The sequence below is a fragment of the Podarcis melisellensis genome, assembly GCF_964234715.1.
Source record: "Podarcis melisellensis genome assembly, chromosome: 2".
Classification (NCBI taxonomy): Eukaryota; Metazoa; Chordata; class Lepidosauria; order Squamata; family Lacertidae; genus Podarcis; species Podarcis melisellensis.
In genome coordinates, this window is record NC_138529.1 from 105,599,482 (window position 1) to 105,610,035 (window position 10,554).

General features: G+C 49.4%; 1 protein-coding gene across 1 annotated transcript; it reads right to left on the minus strand.

Moving 5' to 3' along the window:
* Positions 1-4,759: 4,759 nt before the first annotated feature.
* LOC309364511 (uncharacterized protein) lies at positions 4,760-10,034 on the minus strand. Its single transcript, XM_081901969.1, has 3 exons — positions 9,928-10,034; positions 8,678-8,773; positions 4,760-8,226 (listed from the first exon to the last, which is right to left on the minus strand). The coding sequence occupies exons 1-3, from the start codon at positions 10,013-10,015 to the stop codon at positions 6,329-6,331; spliced, it is 2,082 nt and encodes a 693-aa protein (XP_081758095.1). The 5' UTR covers positions 10,016-10,034; the 3' UTR covers positions 4,760-6,328.
* Between the last annotated feature and the right edge of the window lie 520 nt (positions 10,035-10,554).

A 10,554-nucleotide genomic window follows, 5' to 3' on the forward strand; every position in this document is an offset into this window, starting at 1 on the left:
CGCGTGCAAAATCTGCTCGCCAAGGTGTTGGCGAAAAAGCCCACCTTTCTCACATAAGTGTGCACCTTTCTCATATACAACATAAGTGTGCAACTTACTGAGGGGAAGAAAACAGTAAGACACTCAAAGAGGGTTGGGCCCGGAAGCATGCTGGGGTAGTGTATCGTTGATGGATAAGATTCAGAATAGGAGTTCAAAGGCTCATGGTCTCTTTATTTTTATTTTTTGGAAGGGGCAGGGGGTAGCTGGCTGTAGGCATCAGCCTGTCTTAAATCATAAAATCCAGATTTCTAGTAGGGTGGATCTTGAAAACATTTCAATTATAAAGAAAGGCATGCAAAGGAAAAATAATAATTAAAGCACTGCTTTAAGCAGTCGTGGCTTCCCCTCAAAGAGTCCTTGGGGTTGGTAGTTTAAGGGTGCTGAGAGTTTTGAGGAAGACTCACCTATTCCCCTCCCAGAACTACAATTCCCTAGAGGGGTTTAGCAATCTAACCCTCTTCCCAGGGAACTCTGAGAATTGTAGCTCTCTGAGAAGAGAGGGCTTTCCTAACAACTTCCAGTGCCCTTAACAAACTACCGTTCGTAGGATTCTTTTTGTGGGAGGCCATGACTGTTTAAAGTGGTGTGATACGACCTTAAGCATATGTAGTGCAGATGAGGCCCTAGACAGAAGTTGGGGAGAACTGAGAGCCAAAAGGCCTTGCCTCTCCGCTGTGGCGAGGACAGGCGAGCTGTTACTACTGACTGAGAACAACGCATCTTTGCTCCAGGGAGGGGCGACTGTAGATTTTGGCCACCTGCCATGGGTACTTTGCTTGAGCTTCCAGTGCTGCAGCGGGTTGAGCTAGATGACCCTCAGGGGTCTTTTCCGGCTCTACAATTCTGTGGCAATCTCTCCTGCCACCTACCTCGGAATCTCGCTCGGGAGGACTGGCGGAAAAAGAGCCCCGTTTACCGCACCCCATTCTTCCTCGGCCCTGTTGTGACGGAGAGGCCTGCGAAGGAACAGAAAGCCTTGCTTGTCACGGGAGGCCTTTGCGCTGCAACAACAACACACCCCAAAGGCTTGGCGCCACAACGCCCTCTTAACCGTGCAAATGGGTGGACGGATGAGGCCTGGACTCTGGATTTGCCTCTGGCTTAACCTCTCCCTTGTCTTACGGGCGTGTACCCCCCCCCCCGTTGTTCTGCCCCTTCTTCCAAGCTTTATTTACTTTCTTGCAATTGGGGCTGGGGGCAAGGGGAGTCTGTTTGCCTCAATGTACTTCTGTTTATTTTTCTCCCCCCCCTTTTTTTGTTCTCATCCAAAGCAAGCGTCTCTTATGTTTTAGGGTCCTGTCCCCTCGACTGACTTATTAAAAGGGGGAGTTTCTAAGCTCTGACTTCTTTGTTGTTGGTTAGGAGTAATAAAGATTGAAAACGTAGCTCACGCAAGTGTGGCGTGTCTGGTGTTTTGTTACAGCCCTGTTGGTTTACAGAAGGCGGCGTTGGCGCTCTTCCTTTCGCTGAGCTCAGGGCATTGGTGCAAATGGGAGGCCTGGGATCCACTAGTAAGCACAACGGGTGGTGCTGTGGTCTAAACCACTTGCCGATTGGAAGGTCGGCGGTTTGAATCCCCGCGATGGGGTGAGCTCCCGTTGCTCTGTCCCAGCTCCTGCCAGCCTAGCAGTTCGAAAGCACACCAGTGCAAGTAGATAAATAGGTACTGTTGCAGTGGGAAGGTAAACAGTGTTTCCGTGAGCTCTGGCTTCCGTCACTGTGTCCCATTGCACCAGAAGCCGTTTAGTCATTCTGGTCACATGACCCAGAAAGCTGTCTGTGGACAAACGCCGGCTACCTTGGCCTGAAATTGAGATGAGCGCTGCAACCCCATAATTGCCTTTTGACTGGACTTAACCATTCAGGAGTCCTTTACCTTTTTTTACCTATACAGTGGTACCTCGGGTTACATACGCTTCAGGTTACATACGCTTCAGGTTACAGACTCCGCTAACCCAGAAATAGTGCTTCAGCTTAAGAACTTTGCTTCAGGATAAGAACAGAAATCATGCCCCAGTGGCATGGCGGCAGCAGGAGGCCCCATTAGCTAAAGTGGTGCTTCGGGTTAAGAACAGTTTCAGGTTAAGAACAGACCTCCGGAACGAATTAAGTACTTAACCCGAGGTACCACTGTATAATAAAATGTATACCATAAGGTGCCAGGGTGGGTTACTATAATAGGTTATATACAGTTAGGGGGGAAAGACGACCATTCTCATTGCCTCCAAAGTAAGGGAAGCACAACGACCGTATCAATAAATGGTAAGAAACTGAGTGCATCTGAAAATGCAGGTTTGGGCTGAAGACGAGTTCTCCGTTGAAGAGTGTTGACCTTAAGCAGTTGCTCCCAAGCTGGTCTGCCAGCTTCATTCTGGTGGTCCTTCGCATATCTGGTTGAAGACCAGCTGCAGAACACATCCGCCGCATTAAATACTCATTTAATTGCCTATTTTATCTCTTGCATTGTGCAGTCTGAATTCAATGGGGTACAACAGATCAGAAAGCCAACTCCTAGGGGCCAAGGTCCCCTTGTCCCGTCCCCCCAGTAAAATATTTGAGGGGGCTGGACCCTCCAAAGTTGATGGGCATTGCAATTTAAATGGTGTGTACATTGGGTCATGTGATCAGTTATGCAAAATGGGGCTTACCTGCCCCCCCCCAGTATTTTATTCAAGTTGGCGCTCCTGAAAGAAGCAATTAAAAATACAGCACTTCCAACTGCTTAACAGCAAAATGACAGGGTCTCCACCTGTATCAGGCTGCTGAAGTGAAGAAAGCAAGCTGGGCTTCTCTGTAGAAGAATGTGCTCAGAGGCACTCTTTTCATTCATAGTAACTCTTCCCCTTTCCTGCCTGGCCGTGTCCATTACTGTAACCCAAAGGTCTACATATCAAAGTAAATCAAGACACTCAGAGTCTGCCCACTCGTAAGGGGTTAATGGAGGGATGGGGGATGTGGTCCTCCAGATGTTGAACTTCCAACTCCTATCAACCCCAGCCAGCAGGATTGCTGGTCAAGATGGTTGTGTAGGATAGCTAGATCTGGAGGGGAACAGGTCTCCTACTTGCAATAAGCACGAAGGGATGCTCATCATCTGCTTTTGCAAAAGGCAGCTGATTGGGGGCAGGAAAAAGGTCTATAAGATCAGATGGGCAGGAACTGTCTGAATGGGTGTTATGCATCACTCACCAGACCTTAAGAAACTTTGGGTGAGTTGCATTTCATGGACTTGCATGGGCGTAAGGGTCAGACCTGTGTAGATTAAATTATTATTATTATTAGAATGAATCTTTAAAAAGGCTGTTCTGTTTCAGCTACGAAGAAGTCTGCAATCAAAATCCTGCAAATCAAGCAACGTTGGCATACAAACATGTTTATTCTGCTTTCAAGGTTCAGATTTAAAACAATTGTTCGCAAGGGGAAGAATCGAAAAAGATGGCTGGAAGGACATGGAACAGAGAAAAAGGGAAGATTCAAACAGGAAGGGAGTGGCACTTGGTGGAAAGTTATAGCCCAGGCTGTGCTTACAAAAAAAGAATAAATATTAAAGTTTTGCATGAAGGTCATACAAACTCTTGCCAAGAACAGCTAGATTCTGTGACCTGTGTAAAGTATGCACATTAGGGCCATTGCATTAGCTGATTAGGGTTGCGATCCAATGCACATTTACCTGCGAGTAAGTTCCCATTGGGACGTGGGTGGTGCTGTGGGGGTGTGGGCTAAACCACAGAGCCTAGGGCTTGCCGATCAGAAGGTTGGCGGTTCGAATCCCCGCGACGGGGTGAGCTCCCGTTGCTCGGTCCCTGCTTCTGCCAACCTAGCAGTACAAAAGCACATCAAAGTGCAAGTAGATAAATAGGACTAGAACGTTGGCTTGCTTTTAAATGAAAGCTGAATTTATGAGGCGGGATTTCTACACCTAAACCAAACCTTTTGCAGCGGTGCTGAATATACACACAGCATCGTTGGAACACCTGGGGCTCCATCCCATACTTTCACCTAATCCCTGTTCTCAGATTTCCAAATTACGTACTTCTCCGACACCACTAGGGCTGAACAACAACAAAACAAAAATGCTCTTAAAAAAATAATAGTGCTTCTTAGCATGCAACGTGCAGACACACTGCTCTGGGTAATTTCTTTTAACCAATCGCGCAAAACCTTTGTGTGTATATCCATTTGCAGGCATCATTCCACATATAGTGGGACCTTGGATTACAGACGCTTCAGGTTACAGACTCCGCTAACCCAGAAATAGTACCTCGGGTTAAGAACTTTGCTTCAGGATGAGAACAGAAATTGCTCAGCGGCAGCGGGAGGCCCCATTAGCTAAAATGGTACCTCAGGTTAAGAACAGTTTCAGGTTACTAGAGTAAATATATGAACTATTTGAAAAGTAATTGTGATGAACAGATTACGCTAGTAGGATTGCAAGAAGTTTTGTAAAGTGGATTATTTGAAATACTGCAAGAAAGACTATGAAGAGAATTATTAGTTAAGGATAACTAAATGTAATATAGAAATTAAGAAATGCAGAATAAGTGATAAAGAACAGAAAATCACCAGAGGTGTTGACGGAAGTCTAAAATATTGTATAAGATGAGAAGATATGCTGTATGTTGGAAGGGATATGTATGTATGTATATATATGTGTACATATATATATATGTGTGTGTGTATATATATACCGGTATATATATATATATATATATATATATATATATATATATGTGTGTGTGTGTGTGTGTGTGTGTGTGTACAGTTTCAGGTTAAGAATGGACCTCCAGAACGAACTGTTCTTAACCCGAGGTACCACTGTATTTCAAAACCGAATCAAACTTTGGGGGAAGCCGTGACTGTTTAAAGTGTCATCATAGTGTTTTCAAGGTATGGAAAGGTAAGGAGCACATGTCCCTTTGATGGGTCCCTCCCTCAGTGGTACAACCCAGTTAGCAATACAGTGGTACCTTGGTTCTCAAACGCCTTGGTACTCAAACCTCTTGGTTCCCAAACACTGAAAACCCTGAAGTAAGTGTTCCGGTTTTTTAACATTTTTTTGGAAGCCAAACGCCCAATGCAGCTATTGGCTATTGTTTCCAGGGCACCTGCACCAATCAGAAGCTGCGCCTTGGTTTTCGAACATTTCAGAAGTCAAACGGACTTCCGGAATGAATTAAGTTTGGCACTTATGTTTTAGCTATTTGTTTTGTTTGTTTTGTTTTTGAGGCTTTTTCGGTTAATTTGTTTTTGTGACTATGTGGAACCCAGTTCAGCTTACTGATTATGTGGCTGCGGAAATGGATAAAAGCCCTCCATCCAAACAATGGCTATCATCAGTGCAGGTAAGGAATTAAAAAATATATATATTTTTATCATCTGCAACACTTATTTATTTTTTATTCCGGTCCATTGATTATTGCTTTCATTTTATGGATCAATGGTCTCGTTAGAGAGTAAAATTCATGTTAAACTGCTGTTTTAGGGGTTGTTTTTAAAAGTCTGGAATGGATTAATTAATTTTGCATTTCTATGGGAAAGTGCGCCTTGTTTTTGGAAAGCTTTAGTTTTGGAACGGATTTCCAGAATGGATTAAGTTTGAGAACCAAGGTACCACTGTACTCCTATTTTTTCTTTGCTTGTGTCCTCTTGGATCTTCTTCTTTCTAGGGTGCCAGTGGTTTAATCTGTGGAGGGAGAGGGTCGTTCTGAAAGTTGGACATGACATGTTTTCCAGCCTCTGCCACACTCTGTGACACAGCTGAGTCCAATGAGACCCCCTTGGCAACCAGAACCTGAACTTGCAATACGAACAATTCAGTGGGTCCCACTTCTTTCCCCGTGTCACGCAACTTTGGCTCCTCAGCCTAACTTCAGCTCTTTAACTAGGAGTAAGGAACTTTAGCCAAGCCACGCCCACCTGCCAATCACCAGGTGTCATATATGACATCACATGCAGGCACATAAAAAGACAGCTGGGTAGGGCCATAAACGGCTTCTGAAGCAGCAAAGATCAGTTGGTTGGCAGTACCTCAAAGCACAGCACAGGGTGCCTTGCAAAGAGCTCTGTGTGGTGCTTTGACGTGCCAACAAGCAACTGAGTGCTGGGCCTTCAAAGCACCGCATCACTCTGCTCACCCGTCACATTTGCCCCATGGAGGTGTGGGGAGGCAAGGCAGATACGGACCAGGTACAGTTGGTTTACTGGGTAAGGAGGAAGTGTTTAAGTGTTTCTGTGTGTGAACAGCAGAAGGGGAAGCAAAATGGGAATGAGATTTGCACAGCATCAATCAAGGGGGGTTAGTAGTGGGCATGTGAGCAACTGGCTGAGTCCAGCTTCTGGCAGGGGCTGTCAAACTCTCGGCCTCTTGCCCCAAACCGTTTCCCCCTATGGTCCTCCATGCATCACCAGCAGATTTGGCCACCCACGGGAAAGGGCCAACGGGATCTAGTGGAGACGACCAGACTTCCTGCTGCTCCAGCGGGACCCTCCTTTCGCCGTCCCCTTCCCACCATTCGGGCACGGCCGTTGCCAGCGATGCATCGTCTTGGTTGCTCTGCGGCGGGCATTGTTCTTCGGAGACCGCGTGAGCACGCTGGTGCCGGTTGCGGTGGGAGCTGCGGCCGAAGCACTTCCCGCAGTAGGCGCACGGAAAGGGCTTCTCTCCGGTGTGCGAGAGCCGGTGGCGGTCGAAGTGCGAGCTCCAAGCAAAGCCCTTGCCGCAGACATCGCACTGGTAGGGCTTCTCTCCGCGGTGCAACCGGCGGTGACGTTCAAGCACCGCCGCGCTGCTGAACCCCTTCCCGCATTCGGGGCATCGGTGAGGCTTGACCTTGGTGTCCTGGAGGCGCCGGTGGGTGGCCAGTGTGGCACCGACCGCAAAGGTCTTGCCGCACTCCCCGCAGCCGTGGGGCCGGGCCCCGGTGTGGATACGCCGGTGCCTCTCCAAGTGGGAGCCCACCGTGAACCCCCGGCCGCAGTCCCCACACTCGTAGGGCTTCTCCCCGGTGTGGATACGCCGGTGACGCTCCAAGTGTGAGCTCCACCCGAAGCTTTTGTCGCAGTCCGGACACTGGTGAGGCTTCCCACCGGCGTGACTGAGCTGGTGTTTGGCCAGAGAGGCAGGGTCCCGGAAGCTGCGGGTGCACTCTGGGCAGGAGTGCGGCCTGCTGTTGCTGTGGGCGCGCTGGTGCTTGAGGAGGGCGGAACACCAGCTAAACCGCCGCCCACATTCCGGGCACTGGTAGGGCTTTTCCCCTGTGTGGACACGCTGGTGTTTGAGCAGGTTGGAGCTCTGGCTGAAGCATTTCCCGCAGACTGTGCATGGATAGGGCCGCACCTCGGCCTCAGCCTCCTGTTCCTCTGCTACCTCTGCATCCTCGTACTCCAGAGGGGTCTGAGTGGCTTTGTGCTTGAAGCGCTGAGGCTGAGTGATGTGGTTGACCCGCTTGCCGCAATCCGCGCATTTTGAGGGCGGCGCCTCCTCGGGCAGAGCCGCCCCGGCGTGCGTTCGCCTGTGGCGATCCAGGTGCGAGCTCCAGGCAAACGCCCGCCCGCACTCGGGACACTTGTAGGGCTTCTCGCCGGTGTGGATCCGCCGGTGCCTCTCCAGGTGGGAGCTCCAGGCAAAGCTCTTCCCGCAGTCGGCGCACTCGTGGGGCTTCTCTCCGGCGTGGCTCTTGCGGTGCCGCTCCAGGGCCGCCGGCTCGCTGAAGCACTTCCTGCACTCGGGGCAGCGGTTGGGCTTCTCTCCCCCCGGCGCGTGGGTCCGCTGGTGGGTCAGCAGCGTGGAGCTGACGCTGAAGCTCTTCCCGCAGTCGGGGCAGTGGTATGGCCGCTCCCCCGTGTGGGTTCTCTGGTGGATCGTCAGGTCAGAGCGCTGGACGAAGCCTTTCCCGCACTCCTCGCACCCGTAGGGCTTCTCTCCCGTGTGGATCTTCTGGTGTTTCACCAAGGCGGACTTGTGGCTGAAGGTTTTGCCACACTGGAGGCAGTTGTTGGGGTTGTGGAGGGCGGCAGGAGGAGGGGGCGGGGATGAAGGCGGAGCGGGGGGCAGGGGGCTCTCAGCCAGGATGTTACTGCTCAGATCAACATCCCTGGGACTCTGGGAGTCTTCTGCTGCCGGCTCCACCTCTTTGGGGTCCTTCTGTGCAGAAAGATTCTCTTCCTCCATGTTGCCACCGATGGCTGGAGAGAAAGGAAGAGGAAGAGGAAAAAGGAGGAGCCAGAGTTACACAAATAGGGCTGAATATAGGTTTGATGAGGTGTTCCACAGGGCAGGCCCCACCACCGAGAAGGCCCTCTGCCTGGTTCCCTGTAACCTCACTTCTTGCAGTGAGAGAACCGCCAGAAGGCCCTCGCAGCTGGACCTAAGTGTACTCAGGAACTATGTTCAACTTCTAATATCACTTCTCCTTTTCTACCGTGAGCCCCCACCCCTTGACTGTCTGTGCACCCCACTCTCATGTCCTCTGCCAGCCAGCCAGCTGCTGTCTATGCACTGGAGCAAAATATATGGAGTCTGGCTCTCTGCCTTTAAGCTCCCTGTGGGATTCATCACCATTGCGTGGAAGGCAGGACTGGCAGGGCTTATTCTGAATATCTGCAGCAAAGAATTTTAGGAAAGCCCATGACTCACCTGGAAGGATGACACTCGGGTCCTGCAGGTCAAAGGTTGTCGCCTCATCTCCTTGTTCCAATCGGGACAGCAAGTCAGACTTGGACAGTGGAAATTCTTCTCAGTTGAAAAGATTGAGGTGGGGAGAAGAGGAGGGAATGCAGCTTTAGTTCAGCTTATAAATCAACCACTGCCACCCATATCTCAACTATTTTTAGGCCAATGTGGGCAGGATCTCCTGCTAAATCTATGGGTGATTTGAAATAGATCAGCAAGCGTTGCTGACTCCCCATGTTTTAACAGCAGCAACAAACCCACCACCCACCCTAATATTTGGCTTCTGAAACTAAGAATGTTTGGGCGAGGAGCAAGGAGACCAAGAATTATTTTTTATATATAAAGATTGTGAGCTCAGTGTCAATACTGAAAGCAGAATATCGATCTGAACTGTGGAAACCCTCTCTGTTTACTCAATGGTCAGGGAACTGAACTTTGAACCTGTTTATTCTCATGCCATATTTGTGTGTTCACTATGCAAGCTCAGAATTCCTGAAAGTCTCATCTCTTTTCCTTTTCTTTTAAAAAAAGCCTGGGCTCTCACGGTTGCAAAGAACTGGAAATTCTCCAGTGAATGAGTCTGTGTAACTTGAAAGCTGGCACACAAACAGAAATCATTGCTGTACCAATTTAGCACTTCTTACTTTTAAGCTGACAGCAGCAATTACACCATAATCATAAACGTTTTGGCACATCTCTTCCCCGATATAAATATGAACATTCCCGTATACAAAATGGAGTTCATCTCCCCAGATGGCATGCAGAGAGGGCACCACTCCCTTAGCAACAGACTCTGTGAAGATGTGTGCCAACCCCCTGAACCCCCACCTCACCCCTGTAATCTGGGTTTTTTGGGGGAAATCTGAATTTGAAAATAACCTGGGCAATTTTCCTATGCAAATTAGGGTTATCTGCATAAGGCTAATTTCCATCAGAACCATTTTCAGCTTGCATCGGAAAACGTTCCAAAGCCCTAGAGAGTGATCTCGATTAGCATGCACATTTTATTTGTATTTAGTAAACAAAGCCGAGCAGTTTGACGATTGCCTAATATTGCATTTGTAATTAGTTTTCACGATTGAACTTATGAAACAGAAGACTTTCCGCAGAAGGAAAAAACACACGTTTTGGAGGTTTTCTGCTTCACGTCACTGGCTTCCCCCTGTAAAGGTTTATGGGCGGAGGAGAGGAGGAGGCAGCCAACATCATCCTACCAAGTGCCATCAGCGTCTCGTAGCTCTCCTGCATGACGTCGTGGTACAAGGCCTTCTGCCGGGGATCCAGCAGCACATACTGCTCCATTGCCACCAGCAGCCGCAGCTCAGACAAATCGCAGCCTCTGGAAGAGCAAGCAGCAGGTCCCATTGGCCAAACTCCAGGCAAAGGAAGAACTGGAGCAGGGCCGGATTTAGGTTTCATGAGGCCCTAAACTACTGAAGGTAATGGGGCCCTTTATATGCCCAGCTGTCCTTTGTCAACAACAAATTGTCACTGTTTTTTGTGTTGAATATATGCTATATGAGGGACGCGGGTGGCGCTGTGGGTTAAACCACAGAGCCTAGGACTTGCCGATCAGAAGGTTGGCGGTTTGAATCCCCGCGACGGGGTGAGCTCCCGTTGCTCGGTCCCTGCTCCTGCCCACTTAGCAGTTTGAAAGCACGTCAAAGTGCAAGTAGATAAATAGGTGCCGCTCCGGCGGGAAGGTAAACGGCGTTTCCGTGCGCTGCTCTGGTTCGCCAGAAGCGGCTTAGTCATGCTGGCAACGTGACCCGGAAGCTGTACGCCGGCGAAATGAACGCCGCAACCCCAGAGTCGGTCACGACTGGACCTAATGGTCAGGG

Bases quoted from the DNA above. Each gene is read 5' to 3' on its own strand.
- LOC309364511 (XM_081901969.1), bottom strand. From the start codon at position 10,015: ATGGAGCAGTATGTGCTGCTGGATCCCCGGCAGAAGGCCTTGTACCAC. The intron at 8,774-9,927 runs GTAGGATGATGT...TCAACTGAGAAG, and splicing joins CGAGACGCTGATGGCACTTG to AATTTCCACTGTCCAAGTCT. The intron at 8,227-8,677 runs GTGAGTCATGGG...CTTTCTCTCCAG, and splicing joins CCCGAGTGTCATCCTTCCAG to CCATCGGTGGCAACATGGAG.